Source organism: Kogia breviceps, chromosome 19 (genome assembly GCF_026419965.1).
Source record: "Kogia breviceps isolate mKogBre1 chromosome 19, mKogBre1 haplotype 1, whole genome shotgun sequence".
In the NCBI taxonomy this organism is placed as follows: Eukaryota; Metazoa; Chordata; class Mammalia; order Artiodactyla; family Physeteridae; genus Kogia; species Kogia breviceps.
In genome coordinates this window covers 22802676-22820930 of record NC_081328.1, presented here as the reverse complement: position 1 = coordinate 22820930, position 18255 = coordinate 22802676, and the positions used below count along the sequence as shown (strand labels likewise).

General features: G+C 35.4%; 1 protein-coding gene across 3 annotated transcripts in view; it reads left to right on the top strand.

Annotated features, from left to right (window-relative positions):
• The window catches only part of MED13 (mediator complex subunit 13), a 96304-nt gene that overhangs the window by 11716 nt on the left and 66333 nt on the right, over positions 1–18255 (top strand). Inside the window, exons 4-7 of one of the 3 annotated variants that reach the window (XM_059047664.2) lie at positions 14557–14702; positions 15555–15752; positions 17205–17399; positions 17977–18139. In XM_059047664.2, coding sequence (XP_058903647.1) covers positions 14557–14702; positions 15555–15752; positions 17205–17399; positions 17977–18139 — 702 coding nt within the window. Of the gene's footprint in view, positions 1–14556; positions 14703–15554; positions 15753–16936; positions 16992–17204; positions 17400–17955; positions 18140–18255 lie in introns of those variants that run through there. The other 2 variants (XM_067020548.1, XM_067020549.1) reach the window with 2 other exon arrangements.

Here is an 18255-nt window from a genome sequence, read left to right as displayed (position 1 = left end):
GTTAGGAGTGCATTCAGTTGCAAATGACAGAAAACCTAACTACCTGGCTTATGTAGGAATTGATTTTTCTCAATAGCAAGGAGTCTGGAGGTAGATAATCTGTTCAATAACGTCATCAAAACTCAGGTTCCCTCGAGTTTTCTGCTCTTTTATCTTTAGCCTTTGGGTTGTATCCTCATGGCCCCAGTAAGTGTTGCATCTCCAAACCTCACTCACAGTGGATTCCAGGCAGGAAGAGGAAGGGAGGGAGGAAGTGAGAAGGGGTGACCCTTGGATCAGAACGTAGATTCTTTTCTGGAAACTTTAGCTGACATTTAATTAGCTATACTACGGAGAGAAATATTTTTTTATATGGGAACATTGCCACTCTGAGCAAAATAAGGCTCTGGTTAGTAAGAAGTAATGGAGAATAGATACTAGGTAGGCAGTTAATTAGAGGAAGGGGAATAAGTGTCAGGTAGGCAATTAGCAATGTTCACTGTATATATTTATATAGTTTTAAGAAGTCAAGCTGATTACCAAGATTTAAAATGAAATGCTGTAATCCTGAGCCCAGCTACTAGATGTGCTCCTCAGAGGCAGTCCCTTTTAATTCTTTTAACTGTCTTTTAATTTATGTATTTAAAAACTTACAATCATATACCATGCTGATTCCTGAGTTTTCTGTAATTTCAGTTATTAAGGATTCAATCTGTTGACTTTCTATTAATGGCTTAGCTGTCTTACTACCCCAGATGCTTAGACATGGTTGCATACCTGTATGCTGTCTTCCCTCTTCCCTTCTCTCTCCTCCCTTCTCTTGCCAATATAGTTACAAGATTTGGTAAAAACAATACCTGTTGTTTCAATTACTATAATTGTATAAATGTTATTTTCAGTGAACCATTTGGTATATTAGGATTACATTCCATTTTCTCTCTATAAATTTGTTTTCCCCAGTGTTAATAATTATCTCTTTTTTCACTTAATTATCTATGTCAGGGGCTGGTAAACTACCACCCCACAGGGCAAATATAGCCTGCCACCTGTTTCTGTAAATAAAATTTTTATTGTAACACAGCCCTGTTCCTTCATTTGGATTATTTTATGCCTGCTTTCACACTACAGTAGAATTGAATAGTTGTGACAAGAGACAGATGACTCCACAAAGCCTAAAATATTTAACCTAAAATATTTCTCTGGCTCTTTACAGATAAAGTTTGCTGAGCCCTGATCTATGTACCTATTAGTAATTTGCCCCTAGGCTATCTACCAGAAGTATAAAGAATAAATCTCCCTTCCCAACCTTTGAGGAGGGTGTGTAATCTTTTAGTTTCTTCTCTCTCTCTGTCTCTCTGTCTCTCTCTTTCTCTTTCTCTCTCTCTCTCTCTTTCTCTTCCCCTCCCCCCCCCCTCAATATCACTATTTGAGCGCTTCATTGTTCTGTTCCAGTTTGGACTTCTTGTTCCATAAGGCCTGTTTCACAGCGGTCATCTTGGGAATTCTCTTCACCTTTTTGTCTGTGTTGGATCCCTTATTTTCTGGATCTCATGTTTTCTTTCTTTGTCTTACTATTTTGGTAGTGCCCACCTACCTGTAGTTTCCTGAAGTACATAAGAAGTAATATTTTTGAGATCCTGAATGTCTGAATTACCTTCTTTTCTACTCTTAAGACTTTTGGGCACTAAAATGCTGACTGAAAGTCCTATGTATGTGAATAGCTCAGAAGTTGCAGGCTTTAGTATGGTGATTGGTCAGGAACCTGGCCATTTTTATTTAGAACTGTGCTGTTATTATAGTAGCCACCAGCCAGTTGTAGCTATTTAAATTTCAATTAACTGAAAAAATAAAAATTCAGTTCCTCAGTTGTGAAGACCACATTTCAAATGCTCTCATGACTGCTGGCTATTGTATTGGGTAGTATAGGTAGAGAATATTTCTATCATTGCAGAAAGTTCTTTTGGATGGTATTGCTTACACCAGAGCCTTTACACTTACAATTAAAATAATACCTTAGGAGCATCACTAAAGAAGTCAATCAAGGTTTTTTTGTTTTGTTTTTTTGGCAGTAAATGAAAGACTATACTTTAAATTTCACCATAAAGCTATGTTTATCTTCTGCCACACCTGTGGCTTTTACACAGTCTGTCTCCATTTTAATTAAATATAAGCACCACAAGATTTAAGGTGGTATATTAGTAGCCATTTTATATAGCTTTAGGATGTCCTTTGGTTGGGTTCCTCAATACCTTTGAAAACCTGAACTTCTAGGGAAGCTAAGAGCTATCGCTGTTACATTTTCTAAGGACTCAGTTCCTTTCTTCTTGTCTTTTAAGGTAGCACTGTCTAATAGAAATCTAATGTGAGTCGCATATGTGTTTATAAATCTGGTAGTAGGCACATTAAAGTTTTTTAAAAAGTGAAATTAATATATTTAACCTAATATATCTAAGATATTTCAGCATGTAGTTACATATAAAGATGATACGAACGAGGTATTTTTTTTCTTCTTTTTTTTTTTTTAACTCTTTGAAATCTAATATGCATTCTGTACTTAGAGTGCACCTCAGCGTTGTCTGGTCACATTTACAAGTGCTGAATAGTCATTTGTATATTGGTTTGAATTAACAGCTCAGTTCTAGGGCTTGAAGCCCAGCTGGGCTTGGTAGTGCTTACTGGTAAAAGATCTCTTCTCTCTGGCTTATGAACCCTCTTGGAATTGTATGCTAAATTGTGAGTGTACTCTACAATCTCAAAAGTAGGGGAAACTTCCATCTTATGTCAAGGTATCCACTGTTTGCCAAGTTGGGCATAGTTACTGTCTTGTTTTTCCTCCTTTTAGCCTGTCTGTGCTAGTCTATTATTAATGTCTGTCATCAAGATTATTATGCATCCTATTTCTGAAGTCTTACGTGATAATATAATAGTACTTATGACCCATGAAATTTCTCTGTGATGCTTGAGTCATTAGGATTTGCATGGTCCGTTTTCCACATTCTCATGCTTTCCAGAAACATTAATGAGAAAAAAAATGAAGTGCTAAGAAAGACTTTTTTCTCTTTTTTTTCCTCCCCATTAAGCTTTTCTTACTATCATTTCTTACTATGATTCTTAGAGATTCATACAAATCTGTCTTTTTCAACTATTGGTTTTAGATACGAACCATAATAGAGAAATTTTTTTTTCCTGAAGGGGAGAAGGGAATGAGCATAACTGGCCAAGCAGTGTTTGAAATCAGGGCTTAATATGTATTAAATCAATTCTCAAAACAGACCTATTACTCCAGTTTCACAGCTGATAAATCTGAAGCACAGGGAGGTTAAGGAACTTGTCCAAGGTCTTATTTCTTGCAGGTATTGGAGTTGGATTATAGGTCACGAAAAATTTGAGACAGATTGTGGACCCTGTAGACCACTATATCTCCTGTACCTACATCTTTTTAAAGTTATTGGAAATAGTAAAACAGAAGACTTAAAAATTAAAAATATTAGGGAGATACTATATTTCCTGAGCATTTGAAGTTGTAAACCAGAATAATATGTCATTGCTTTCTTTTTTTTTTTTTTTTTTTTTTTGCGGTATGCGGGCCTCTCACTGCTGTGGCCTCTCCCGTTGCGGAGCACAGGCTCCGGACGCGCAGGCCTAGCAGCCATGGCTCACGGGCTTAGTTGCTCCGCGGCATGTGGGATCTTCCCGGACCAGGGCACGAACCCGTGTCCCCTGCATCGGCAGGCGGATTCTCAACCAGTGCGCCACCAGGGAAGCCCTGTCATTGCTTTCTAAGTACTCTTTACTGTATAATGTAAGTAATGTGTTCACTGAGTGAGCAGAAGTATGTACAAAATCACAGATAAGGTGTTTTATTCTGGATATTAATATAGATCTTTTTTTCTTTGAGATATGGCAAGGATACCTGATATTGAAATTACACTTATAAATTTAAGAAATTTAAAAAATTACTGAGGGGGCTTCCGTCATGGCACAGTGATTGAGAATCTGCCTGCCAATGCAGCGGACATGGGTTTGTTCCCTGGTCCAGGAAAATCCCACATGCTGCAGAGCCACTAAGCCCGTGCGCCACAACTACTGAGCCTGTGCTCTAGAGCCCGCGAGCCACAACTACTGAGCCTGCGTGCTGCAACTACTGAAGCCCGGGTACCTAGAGCCTGTGCTCCACAGCAAGAGAAGCCACCACAGTGAGAAGCCCGCGCACTACAACAAAGAGTAGCCCTCACTCACTGCAACTAGAGAAAGCCCTGCGTGCAGCAACGAAGACCCAATGCAGCCAAAAATAAATAAAATAAATATATATATATATTTTAAAAATAGCTTTAAAAAAAAATTACTCTGAGGGCTACAGAAATACAGACTTAAAGTAGTGGTTCCCAAACTTGTCTGGATGTGGAATCACCTTGAGAGATTAAAAAAATAACCTGTGTATTAACCTGGGAGTGTGGTCTGGGCTTTGGAATTTTTAAAAGATCTCTGTGTGATTCTAATGAAAGACAGGTTTGAAAACTATTGAATTGATGGAATAAAAATCTAGGAATTAGGATGTCTAGGATTTTTTTGGGGGGGATGTTAATTATTTCAAATAATGTTAAAATGGATGATTTTGAACAGTTGTGCATAATTTTAAAAGTATCACCATAGCATGCTGCTATTAGATAACATAAATAGAAATATAGGACCAATTACATAAATTTTATCAATCCAGTGATAAAATAGGATTCTTTTTTTTTTTCATTGTGGTAAAATATACACAACAAAATTTAACATTTTAGCCATTTTCCAATGTACGGTTCCGTGGCATTAAGTACATTCACATTGTTGTGCAGCCATCACATTATCTATCTCCAGAACTTTTTCATCATCCTAAACTGAAAATCTGCCCATTAAATGATAACTCCCTGTTCTCTCCCCCTCCCAGCCCCTGGTAACCACCATTCTACTTTCTGTCTCTATGAATTTGACTGTTCTAAGTACCTTACATAAGTGGAATCATATAGTATTTGTCTTCTTGTGTCTGGCTTATTTCACTTAGCATGATGTCCTCAAGGTCCTCATCTAGGTTGCAGCATGCATTTTCATTTCTTTTTAAGGCTGAATAATTTTCCGTTGTATTTTTATACCACATCTTGTTTATCCATTCACCTGGCATCTGACATTTGGGTTGTTTCCACTTTGTGTCTATTGTGAATAACGCTGCTGTAGATATTAGTGTACAAATATCTGCTTTCAGCTCTTTTGGGAATATACATAGAAGTGGAATTGCTAGATCATACAGTAGTTCTATTTTTATTTATTTTTTGAGGAATCGCTGAAGTCTTTTCCACATTGGCTGTACTGTTTTATATTCCTACAAGCAGTGCAGGAGGATTCCAATTTCTCCACATCCTCACCAACACTTCTTTTTTTTTAAAAAAGTAGTAGCCATCCTTAGGGGTGTGAAGTGGTTATCTCATTGTCGTTTTGATTTGCATTTTCTAAATGATTAATGATGTTGAACATCGTTGAACATCTTTTCACATGTTTGGTGGCTATTTATATATCTTTGGAGAAATGTCTCTGCAAGTCCTTTACCCATTTTTAATTGGTTGTTAGGATGACTAGAATTTTAAGTCAACATTCCCTTTAACTAGGTTTATGATCTTAAGACAAGTCACTTAACTTCTTTGTGGCTTGAATTCCCTACCAGCAAAATGGGATGTCATCTTTCTGTAACTACCTAACGGAAGTGCTAAAAATAGATTAGATATAGTACCTTCTAAAGCAGTATAGATAACTGTTATATTATTAGAACAGCTAACTTTATTAGCATATTTTTGTTTTCTGTCTTAGAATAAAGAATCTTTTGTTTAATTTCAGTACTTAAGGAACATTTTTCTACAATAGAAGATAATCTGTTGAGGTTTCGTCTGTAAAATTCTGCCTCACTCATGCCTTTTTGTTTTGGTTATTACAGTAAAACCTCCTGGAGAGCAATTTTACTGTCTACAATACTTTATAGTAGCCTAACAGTACCTTGGAGTCTCATTGTAGTTGCACATATTTGTTTTAACTCCACTTTTCTAAGTGCTAAGTACCAAAAATTAGGTGATGTTATAAAATGATCTCTCTCTTTGAAAGACAAGCCATTGTGAATTTAGTATGGCAGTATTACCTAACATTCGCTTTGGCCTATAATATTTTCTGACTAGATTACCTTTAATATAGACATACTTTGGAGATATTGCAGGTTATTTTCCAGACCACCACAGTACAGCACATACAATAAATCGAGTCGCAAGAATTATTTGGTTTCCAGTGCATTTAAAAGTTATGTTTACACTAACTGTAGTCTGTTAAGTGTGCAGTAGCATTATGTCTAAAAAAACAGTGATTATAACTTATTAAAATACTTTATTTAAAAAATACTAACCATCATCTGAACTTTCAGCAAGTCGTAATTTTTTTGCAATAGTAACATCAGAGATCACTTATCACAGATCACCATAACAAGTATAATAATGAAAAAGTTGGAAATGTGAGAATTAGCAAAATGTGACACAGAAACATGAAGTGAACGTATGCTTGAAAAAGTGGTGCCGACAGACTTGCTCGATGCAGGGTTATCATACACCTTCAGTTTGTAAAGCACTCAGTTATCTGCAAAGTACAATAAAGCAAGGTATACCTCTGTAAGAATTTCAGAAATTTTATCCCATATTTAGAATGTTTAGTTTTTTCCTCCTATATCATGCACAAACTTGGCTTATTTTAAACCATTTTATTACTAGATCAGACTGTATTGGAAACATGCTAGCAGTATAGGAGGTGATGTTTTTCTTAAAATAGGTAACTGAAAGTGAGAGCTTGCTGTTAAGTAGGGCAGTGCAGATAAATAGTGGGAGCAGAGAGATTATTCTCCTTTAGTATTTTATATATGAAATGAAACAGTTGAAAGCTTTATTTTTTTTAAAGATTCTTTTTTTTTGATGTGGACCTTTTTTTAAAAAAAATAAATTTATTTGTTTGGCTGCGTTGGGTCTTCGTTGCTGTGCACGGGCTTTCTCTAGTTGCAGCAAGCGGGGGCTACTTTTTGTCATGGTGTGCGGGCTTCTTATTGCGGTGGCTTCTCTTTGTTGCAGAGCACAGTCTCTAGGCATGCGGGCTGCAGTAGTTGTGGCACGCGGGCTCTAGAGTGCAGGCTCGGTAGTTGTGTGGCACACGGGCTTAGTTGCTCCACGGCATGTGGGATCTTCCTGGGCCAGGGCTCGAACCCATGTCCCCTCCATTGGCAGGTGAATTCTTAACCACTGCGCAACGGGGGAAGTCAGATGTGGACCATTTTTAAAGTCTTTATTAAATTTGTTATAATATAAATTTTTTTATGTTTTGGTTTTTTGGCCATGAGGCATGTGGGGTCTTAGCTCCCTGACCAGGGATTGAACCCACACCCCCTGCATTGGAAGGTGAAGTCTTAACCACTGGACCACCAGGGAAGTCCCGAAAGCTGTATTTTTAAGAACTCTAGTTCACTAATTAAGTATGAGGATATAAAGTTCAGGTCTCCTAGCCTCTTTGTCTTTAAGCATAAAGAACAAGAGACTGTTTTAGGTTGTTGCATAAACTTACAGATGTTCTTGGAAGTATTTGCAATTTAGATTTTGGAATTTGCTGTTGAGTTACTGAGTAAGCACACAGCATTCGTAATCATTTGTATAGAGAGCATACTTACTTGATCCCTAAAACTAATCAAATTCCAGTTTCTCTGTGTTTAGATTATTATTGCTTGAGTCACTTCCTTAATAAATGTTTTCCTTGACATAAAGTATTTTTAGTAATTTCCCTTTATACTCTTAAATTTTGCCCCTACCAAGAAATTTATCTTTTAATGTTACCTGAAAAACATGTAAAAAGCTTGTAATGTTAAAAAATATTTATTTGTTCTAACCAGTTTAATGTGAAATTTTCTTAACTTTTTTAGCGTGTTGTCTTTTAAATTCTCATATCCTTTTTTGCTGTTTAGAGAGAGATGCTTTGAAAATTGATTTCTGCCTGTTTTATGTCAATACATTTAATGGGCATTTCCCTCTCAAAAATTAAACACTAGTGTTTGCTTAGATAAAAATACTGTTTAGAAATTGTTATGTATTTATACATTCTGTAACTCAACTTTAACAGTTAGTTACAGAAGAATTCTATCAGAAAAGAAGACACTCGAAAGAAAAGCACAAATATGGCTTCATAGGCATCCCCACATTTAGTAATGAGATTAGTTGCATATATGTTTGTTTACTTTAGGTGCATTCTTTGAGGAAAATAAATGTATGAGACTTATGAGTAATTTTTTAAAATTCTAATGTTTCAACTGGTATCAAGAGTAATGTTTGGTATTAACAAGAGGTATGAGAGTCACACTCTTGATTTAGTGGGTTTGTTTGTTTGTTTGTTTTTTTGTGGTATGCAGACCTCTCACTGTTGTGGTCTCTCCCGTTGTGGAGCACAGGCTCCGGACACGCAGGCCCAGCGGCCATGGCTCACGGGCCTAGCTGCCCCGCTGCATGTGGGATCTTCCCGGACCGGGGCACGAACCCGTGTCCCTTGCATCGGCAGGTGGACTCTCAACCACTGCGCCACCAGGGAAGCCCGATTTAGTGTTTTTCTTGAGCTGTGTTATAACATAGGCCACACCATCGCTTTGTTGAGAAACTATTTTTTTCCAGCCCTACAGTTTTTGAGCTGTTTATATTTCCTTTAAATTATGGTTGCAAACCAGCAAGTTGTTTTCTGAGTTCTCTTTCTTTTAGTACTTTATCAAGTATAACTAGTAACAGTCAAACTACATTTTCACTTGATGTGTTCCCCCAGTTCTGTAAGTTCATTTAGGCATGTTTTCTGCATTCCAGATTATTTCAGGCAACAGTTTTATGAAGTATTTATCCATTATCTAACATGGGTTACCATTTTCCTCACTGTTTTTCAGTGTTTTATATTCCTTGCTACCAATCCTCTGATTGCAAGACTAATGCCACATATTTAGGTTTTTGTCATGGTAGTCCCTCACCTTTGGTGCAAGTTTCTGTATCAGCTATTGCTGTGTAACAAACTACCCCAAAACAGGGGTTTAAAACAGCAGTTATGTATTCTCACTAATGTACCTACAGGTCAGCCACGGGTTAGCCAGTCTAGTCACACTGTAAACCATAGTGTGGGTAGAAGTGTATTCTGTATGATTCTCATTCTCTTTAGACCAGTGAGCCAGTCAAGGCATGTTCTTACGGCAATTAAAGGAGCACCAGAGGGCAAGTTAAATTGCATAAGCATATTTCAAGCTTCTGCTTGGCCAAAGCAAGTCACAAAGCAAGCCTAAGTCAAAGGTTGGGGAAGTATATTTCACTTCTAATAAGAGGGGACTACAAAGTCTGGATAAAGGGAGGGATGAACAAAACATGATGAAGTTACAGTAATCAAAACAGTGTGGTACTGTCATAAAGACAGACATGTAAACCAATGGAAGAGAATAGAAAGTTCAGAAATAAATTTGTGTGTACATGTTCAAATAACCTTTGATAAGGGTGCCAGGACCACTCAATGGGGAAAGGATATTCTCTTCAACAAATGGTATTGGGAAAACAGAAAATTCACATGTAAAAGGAAGAAGTTGGACCCTTATATACAAAAAGTAACTTAAAATGGATTAAAAACGTAAAACCTATAACTATAAAACTGCTAGGAAAAAACATAGTGGAAAAGCTTCATGTCACTGGATTTGGCAATGATTTTGTGTTTATGACACCGAAAACATAGGCAGCAGAAGCAAAAATAGACAAGTGGGACTATATCAAGCCTAAATACCTTTGTGCGTCAAAGGACATAATCATCAACAGGGAAAAGGCAGTTTATGGAATGGGAGAGAATATTTGCAAATCATGTATCTGATAAGGTGTTAATATCCAGCATTATAAAGAACTCCTACAATCCACAAAATATCAAATAACCCAGTTTAAAAATGGGCAAAAGACTTCAGTAGACATTTCTTCAAAGATCATGACATATACAAATGGCCAATAAGCATGTGAAAGATGTTCAATATCACTAATCAGAGAAATATAAATGCAAACCACAGTGAGATACCACCTCACATGTTAGGACGGCTACTATTGAGAAAATAAACAAGAACAAATGTTAGTGAGGGCAGAGAAATTGGAACCCATGTTAGTGGGATTGTAAAATTGTGCAGTCACTATGGAAAATGATATGGAGGTTCCAACAAAAATTGAAAACGAAACTACCATATGATCCTACTACTACTTCTGAGTGTGTATCCAAAAGAATCAATCCTACTTCTGAATGTGTGTCCAAAAGAATCTAAAGCAGGATTTTGAAGAGATATTTGCACACCCATGTTCATAGCAACATTATTCCTAATAGCCAAGAGATAGAACTAACCCAAATATCCATTGGTGGATGATGGCTAAGCAAAATGTCTTACATGCATAAAATGAATTATTATTCATCCTTAAAAGGAAAGAAATCCTGTTATGTGCTACACCATGGATGAACCTTGAGGACCTTATGCCAAGTGAAATAAGCCAGTCACAAAAAGACATACTGTGTGATTCTACTTATGTGAGGTATCTAAAGTAGTCAAGTTCATAGAAGCAGAAAGTAGAATGGTGCTTTTAAGGGGCTGGTGGGGGGGAAGTAGAAAGGGGAATTGTTGTTTAATGAGTGTAGTTTCAGATTTGCAAGATGATAAAGTTTTGAAGATCTGTTTTACAACGGTATGCATATACTTAACACTAGTGACTGGTACACTTAAAATTGGTTAAGGTGGTACATTTTATGTTGTGTTTTTTTTTTACAGTGATTAAAAAAATGAGAGAGGGGTGAAGAATTGGGACCAATAACTCTATCTTCCACAGATACTAAAGTTATGATTCCTTTTATCAAGGAATTTACAACCAGGCAGGGAGTTAAACTAGTAAATAATAGTAATTCTATTATAAATATTATCATAAGCATAGAATATTATGGGAGCACAGAAATCATGCTTAAAGGAGTCTTAAGGAATGATTAAGAAATGGAGAGAAATTTGTGGTAAACAAAGGGGTAATTCTTGGTGGATTAAGTATCTGTCTAGAGAGTTTGGCAAGGATCAGACTGTGAAGGGTCTAAAGTGCTGTGCTAAGGTTTTAGGGGTTTTTTGACTTAGTCCTGAAGGCATTGGGGAGCTACTGATTTTGAGCCTCCCAGTTACATGATTAGAATTAACTTTTAGATACCTGACAGTGGTGTAAAGAAAGATAAATTAGAGATTTTAACAGCTACTCAGACCTTAAAAAGACAAAAAACAAAAAATAATAAATTGTTTAAGAACTAGAATCACTAGCAATTGGTGATAGATTAGCTGAATGTAGGGAGTTTCAGGAAAGTGAAAAATTGGGGGTGATTTATATTGCTGGCTTGTACAACTATATACAGATATAAACTAGATAAGAAAAGGAATATGTTTGTATAGAAAAAATAGGGGGTTCAGAATGTGGACTTTACAGTATTTAGTACTGTGTGCCAAGGACCTATTCTAGATGCTGGGGATACAGCATTGAACAAAGGAAACAGATTCCTCCTTCAATAGCACTTACAATCTTGGTGACTATAAGAAATAAACAAACTGTATAATATGTTAGATTGTGATTATTTTTTTGAGCCAAAACAAATCCCAGAAGAGGAATTGAGGGACAGTTTAAAGTAGGGTGATCAGTGAAGACCTCACCTAGAAAGTCTTTAAACAAAAACCTGATGAAGGTGAATATAGCTATTAAGAGTGTTCCGGATGGAGTAACAGTAGGTAAAAAGGCCTGATGTGTTTAAAGAACAGGAGAGAGGTCAGTTGAGGGAGAAGGGGAAGTATTAGAGGAAGACTAGTAAGAAATGAGATTGGCGAAGTAATAGGTATTGGGGGGTAGGCTGATATAAGTCACCATAAGAAATAAGAATAACTTTCATGACATTACCCAAGTGTGATTCTTTTTCCCTTAGGAATTAAAAGTTTATTTTCATTTCTAGGCCTTGTTAAGTCTGTATTTTAGTACCCTGGACCTGATTTTTGTTACAGCACCTACCATAACTGTAATTGAATAATTGTGCTTAGCATAGTGTCGTGTGCTTTGCTATAAAATATTTTTTGAATAAAGCATTTTATACTTTTGAATAAAGGAATAACAGTTGCCTTCACTTGGTGGTTTAGTATATAGTGCATTTAGATCTGAATATAATACTAAGTTTAATGCAGAGTTGTTTTGAGTGTGTGTGGGTAGGGAGAGTGACATGTATGTTTTGTTTTAAGCATTTAGAGTTAGGTTTGCATTTGGTTACTTTTTTTTTTCTTTTGTCTATTTTGTAGTATAGGTTCCTTGCCATTGATGGAAAGCAATAATAAAATTGAGTTTATTTTAAATGAGCATTAGCAATGGTCTGTCTTTGGATGGATGGTTTTCTAAGTGTATTAGTTAACAAGTCTCTTATCTTGATTTGGTGATTATTTTAGATTTATATGTCAACCCTTGAACAGCACGGGTTCACTTATATGCAGATTTTTTTCAGTAGTAAATACTTCGTAGTACTGCATGATCCATGGTTGGTCAAATCTGTGGATTCAGAACCTTGCATGTGGAGGATGGACTAGGTTATATGAGGATATTCCATTGCATGGAGAGGGTTGGCACCCCTAACCCCCCTGTGTTGTTCAAGGGTCAACTGTACTCTTATATCAAAGCAAATGTCTGTAGTCTCCGTAATTACTCAACCATAGTTATTCCAGTAGACTTAGTTTTTTAATCAGAAGAAACAAGCTTAATTTATTTATTAAATAATGTCAATAATTTTATTTCCTATAATCATCAATTATATCTCAATAAGGCAGGAACAAAAAAATTGGCTAAATGCAGTATGGTATCTTGGATTGGATTCTGGAACATGAAAAGGGCATAAGTGGAAAAATCTGGTGAAGAAATAAAAGACTGGCGTTAGTTAATAGCAGTAATGTGCCAGTGTTAATTACTTGTTTGACAAATGTAGCATGATTATGTAAGATGTTAGGGGAAACTGGGTGAAGGGTATATGGGAACTTTCTATACTATCTTTGTAACTTTTCTATAAATTCAAAATTATTCTGAAAATAAGTTTGTTTTTTTAAAAACAACAAAAGCTACTGGGATGGGGAAGAATACAGTAATCACTAAATGTGTAGAATTCATAAATTTAAAAAATTTAAGAGTAAAATGATTCAGGTAATACAGAATGATTTCATAAATTTAGAAAAAGCAAAGATCCTTGCTTACTCTAGTCCCGTTCCTTGGAAGTATCCAGGTTTTGTTTTTTATTTTTTAATTTTTTGTTTACTTCTTCTGGTGGTTACTGCCATAATTCTAGAGATGCTTATACCTCTAGGCTTTGATTGATCAACTTTAGACAGTGTCTACTGACTCTTTACCATGAAAGATTTGTTTTATTAGTTATATTATTTTCAGGTTTTAGACATTATTTGTTGACATATATATAATGATGAAGAAATTCTCAGCTCTGCATTACTCTTGACCTCTCTCCTACCTTCTGTTTCCCCACTTCTGTTAACTGTAGTATTACTTTTACTATAACTTAATTTTAATTCATTATGCCCTTGCCTTGTCCAGAAATAATTCAAGGGGCTTATAGATATATGCAACAGATTTTGAGCTTATTAGTGGTTATATTTTAAAGAACTGGTTCTTTAAGATGATTTTTAAGATAAATGAGTGGAGAAGGAATAAGGAAAGTAGATTCTTCTTAGTGTATAATCTCATTCCCTTCTGGGCCACTCGACATTTCTAAATTTTATCTTAACGATACATCTACTTTCCTCTTGGGAACTTTTATTTTCCAACCTGTATACCCAGTCATATCTAAATTTCATAAGATGTTCTGTTTTGCATATAACTTTGATTCTAGGATGCCTTCAGTTGTAAGACCCATCATTGCTTTAAAATAACTATTCATTGGAGATGGTGGGGGGCAGTACATTAAATGCTTGGTTAATTGAATTCAGCCCAATTTCAGAAATAGTAAAATGAGAAAATATATTTGTATTTAATTTTTTTATATAGAGGGGGAAAACAAACAAGAAAATTAGGTCATCTTTAATTCTATTGTACACATAGATTGTTTTTCACCAAAGTAACCTTTTTTTTTTCCTTTAAAAAAAATTGAGACTATAAGCCTGCCTTTTCCATTAAACCCACTACCCCACCTTTATTTATTTTGGTGGCTATATCATAATTGTATATGTGGGTGTACCTAACTTGTTTAACTGGTTCCTTTCTTAGCAGCTTTTTCTATTATAAGCAGTACTGTGAAGAACATTTCTTATAGCTAAATCTTTGCTCATATCTGTGGGTTTTTTTTTTTTTTTTCCCCTTTAGATGATGAGGTGGAATTTCTGGGTTAAAGAAAATGTACATTTTTGTGGTATAACTTCGTAAAAAAGAAAAGCAACTTGACTTTTTTTTTTGGCTATAAATCATTACTAAAGTATAACTTTTTCTTCTTTATTAGTGAACACTTGTCCTGCTCTTTCACCTTCTTCTTGCATGGAGACAGCAATGTTTGTACCAGTGTGGAAATTAACCAACATCAACCTGTATACCTTCTTAGTGAAGAACATATCACCCTTGCTCAACAGTCTAATAGCCCATTTCAAGGTAGATTATTTTATTGGCTTAGTTATTTGATCTTTTATTGTTGTTTCAAGAAAAAATTCTTACTGAAATTGGTAGCGATCAATGAGATTTTCCCCGATCTTTAGCCTAATGATGATTCTGATGTAGTTTACTTCTTCCCCATTTGAGTATTAAGTCAATGAAATAAGTTTTTTAATACAAATATTTTAAAAATTTCTTGTACATGAATGTTTGCATAATTTAAAGTGTTTCTTTAAATAGCCTCTAGATGGTGTACATGTTCATATTTTCAAAGTTATCTTGTGTATCAGATCACATAAGCCATTTTTAACGTAGGTACACAGAACTTTTGATATAATTCTTACTGTGAAAGTGGTTGAACTCTAGAGGAAATATTTTATAAGATGGATGATTTGTTTTTAAGAACTGGCAGTATGTTCTTGTTTTAATTCTAAGCCTAGTTTTGCTCTTCAAAAATTTACATGGCAGCATATAATAAGTACTTAGATTTATTTACACACACACACACACACACACACACACACACACATTATTTTTCCTCAAATTGCTTTTCCTTAAGGGAAAGTCAAGAGAAGTTGAAGGATATACAAGTATTCCCAGTTTATGTAGGAATTCTGTCCATCTGAGATTTTGGGGTAGACAAAATTTTAAGTTTTTATAATAAACTCAGTGTTGTACTTTATTTTCAAAATAATGAAGTACAATAAATTGATTTTCTCTGGAATTGATCATTATGGATTTCCTTTTCTTCCTTTTTTTGAATTGCTTAATTACTTGCCATACTGTTCAATGTCATCTTATTTGGTATAATCATCTTTAGTTACTTACTTGATATCTGTTTTGGGTTTCTAGTTATCTTAAGCCCATTTGGACTAAATGGCACTCTCACAGGACAGGCATTCAAGATGTCCGATTCAGCTACAAAAAAATTGATTGGTGAATGGAAACAGTTCTATCCTGTCTCATCTTGTTTGAAGGAGATGTCTGAAGAAAAACAGGAAGATATGGATTGGGAAGATGATTCTTTAGCTGCAGTAGAAGTTCTTGTTGGTAGGGATTCTGAGTATTTAATCCTAAGGGGGGAAATATGTGACTATATGTATTAGTTAGATTTTGCTGAATAATAACTCTGATATCTTAGTGGCTTTTAACAGCAAACATTTATTTCTTCCTTATTTCCTGCTTACAGTACATAAGGGCTGCAGTTTGGTTGTGGTTTGGCTCCTTGTGTCTTCTCATCCTGCAACCTAGGTTCAAGGAGTACCCCAGTATCTGGGACATACTATTCTTACAAGAACAGAGGAATAATAGGGACTGAGCCTAACCATATAAGTGTATTTAAAGCTTCTTCTAGGGATATGATGTATGTTGCATCTGTTCACACTCCATTAGGTAAAACTAGTCATATGGCCAAGCCAAAGTCATTGGGGCAGGGAAATATATTCCACCTAGAGGGAAAAATGCTGAAGGTGGGAAGAAAATAATTGTGATTGAATAATATTTGGAGGTTGGAAAGTTGACAGCGTGTGTGATGCAGTATTTTAACATTTGGTAAAGCTGTTGCCTCTGATAAAAGGCAGAAAATGTATACCAAAAGGACTTGTGGCTTTGATTTGCTTTGTCCAGCTCAGAACTATTTAGGTTGGCTTTATTATATTTATCTTCTTACTTAGGGACCTAGGTTAACAAGGTAAACTATATTTGAGACATGCAGAGACAAGGCAGAGGACAAGTAGGAGAGGCTGCATTGATCCTGCAAATACATCTGAAGTTCCTATTGGGATGTGGCATCTATCACATGCACTTACATTCCAGAGCAAGTTGCACAGCCCAGCTTAACAATGAGGTGAAGATGTATACTCCACTTTAGAGAGACATGGGAGGTGTGGGGAATGTATGGGTGAACAGATAATTGGTTGAGCGGATTAGAATTTGCAACACTGAATTTAATGGATTCATATGGTAAATGTTATATATGAGATTACTTTTTTTTAAATAAAAGAAATACCAGTATTCAATTTCAATAAATATATTACCAGAGTAGTTGTGTCAAAAACAAAAACAAAACACAAACATATATTTGGCTTTTTAAATAGAGGCATATAAAGAAGAAAACAGAAAATGGTCTGCATTTCTAGTGCCAGTTACCTTTGTTAAAGTTTTAAAATAAATTTGGTCAAATTTGTAAATAAAGATTTTTTTTTTTTTTTAAAGAAATACACATTCGTGGTTATAAAATCCAAAAGCAAAAAGAGAAAGCTGCTTTCTTCTAAGTCTCTGTCACTAAAGGTAACCACTACTACCAGGCTCTTGTGGCTTCTTCAAGAAAAACCTTATGCCAGAAAGAGTACATTTATAAAAGTACATTAAATGTATTTTTATTTTAACAAGTGTGATCATATTATATCTACTTTTCCGTTATTGCACTTTTGAGTGAAACTAATCCCACTACAGTCACAATAGTAATTGATTTTCTTATGCTTTTTTTTTTTTTTCTTTTAGCTGGTGTCCGAATGATCTACCCAGCATGCTTTGTTCTAGTTCCTCAGTCAGACATTCCTACTCCTAGCTCTGTGGGATCCTCTCACTGTTCAGCTTCTTGCTTGGGTGTCCACCAAGTGCCTGCTTCCACAAGAGATCCTGCTATGTCTTCAGTTACTCTTACACCACCTACATCTCCTGAGGAAGTTCAAACAGGTATTGTACTAGTTTCATTAGCTCTAGTGATAAATCTGTTATCTTGAATATAGTAAACACTTAAAAAATAATTATTTTGGAATAATTTCAAACTTACTGAAGTGTTTGTAAGTACAGTGCAAGGAACTCTTCTCATTCAGATTCCCAAACTGTTAACATTTGCTCCATCACCCTCTGTCTATGCATACATTCCTTGTCACTGGTCTTTTTCTGAACCATTTGAGAAAAAGCTGCAGACATGATGCCCCATCACCCCTAAGTACTCAGTCTGTTTCCCAAAATTAAGTACTTTCCTATATGACTACCATTTAATCTTCCAAGTCAGGAAATTAACATTGATATAACGCTATCATCCAGTTCCCATTCCCTGTCCAGATTTTTTTTTTGCTTTCTGTATTTTAAGTAAAGTGGCATGCTTTTTGGCCTCAAAATATAAGTAGGCTTACCAGGTAGCTACTGGTAAGCTATCTATCTTACCAGGGCAAGTTGTGTCAGAAATTTAAAAAAAACAAAAACAAAATAATGTTATTTTAAACCTACCTTTATTCTCCTATAGCCTGTTCTTTTTTGTTTTCAGTTGATCCTCAGTCTGCCCAGAAATGGATTACATTTTCTTCAGTATCTGATGGCTTCAGCTCTGATAGTACTAGCCATCATGGTGGGAAAATACCCAGAAAATTAGCAAATCATGTGGTGGATAGAGTTTGGCAAGAATGTAATTTGAACAGAGCACAGAACAAGTATGTATTTTCATCTTCAAGTTTAAAAATCGTATGTTGGTAGTTACTTGTAGATAAGAGATATTTAAAGTATAAACTGTTATTCATATGATTTTAATTGAAAAATTGATTTTTAA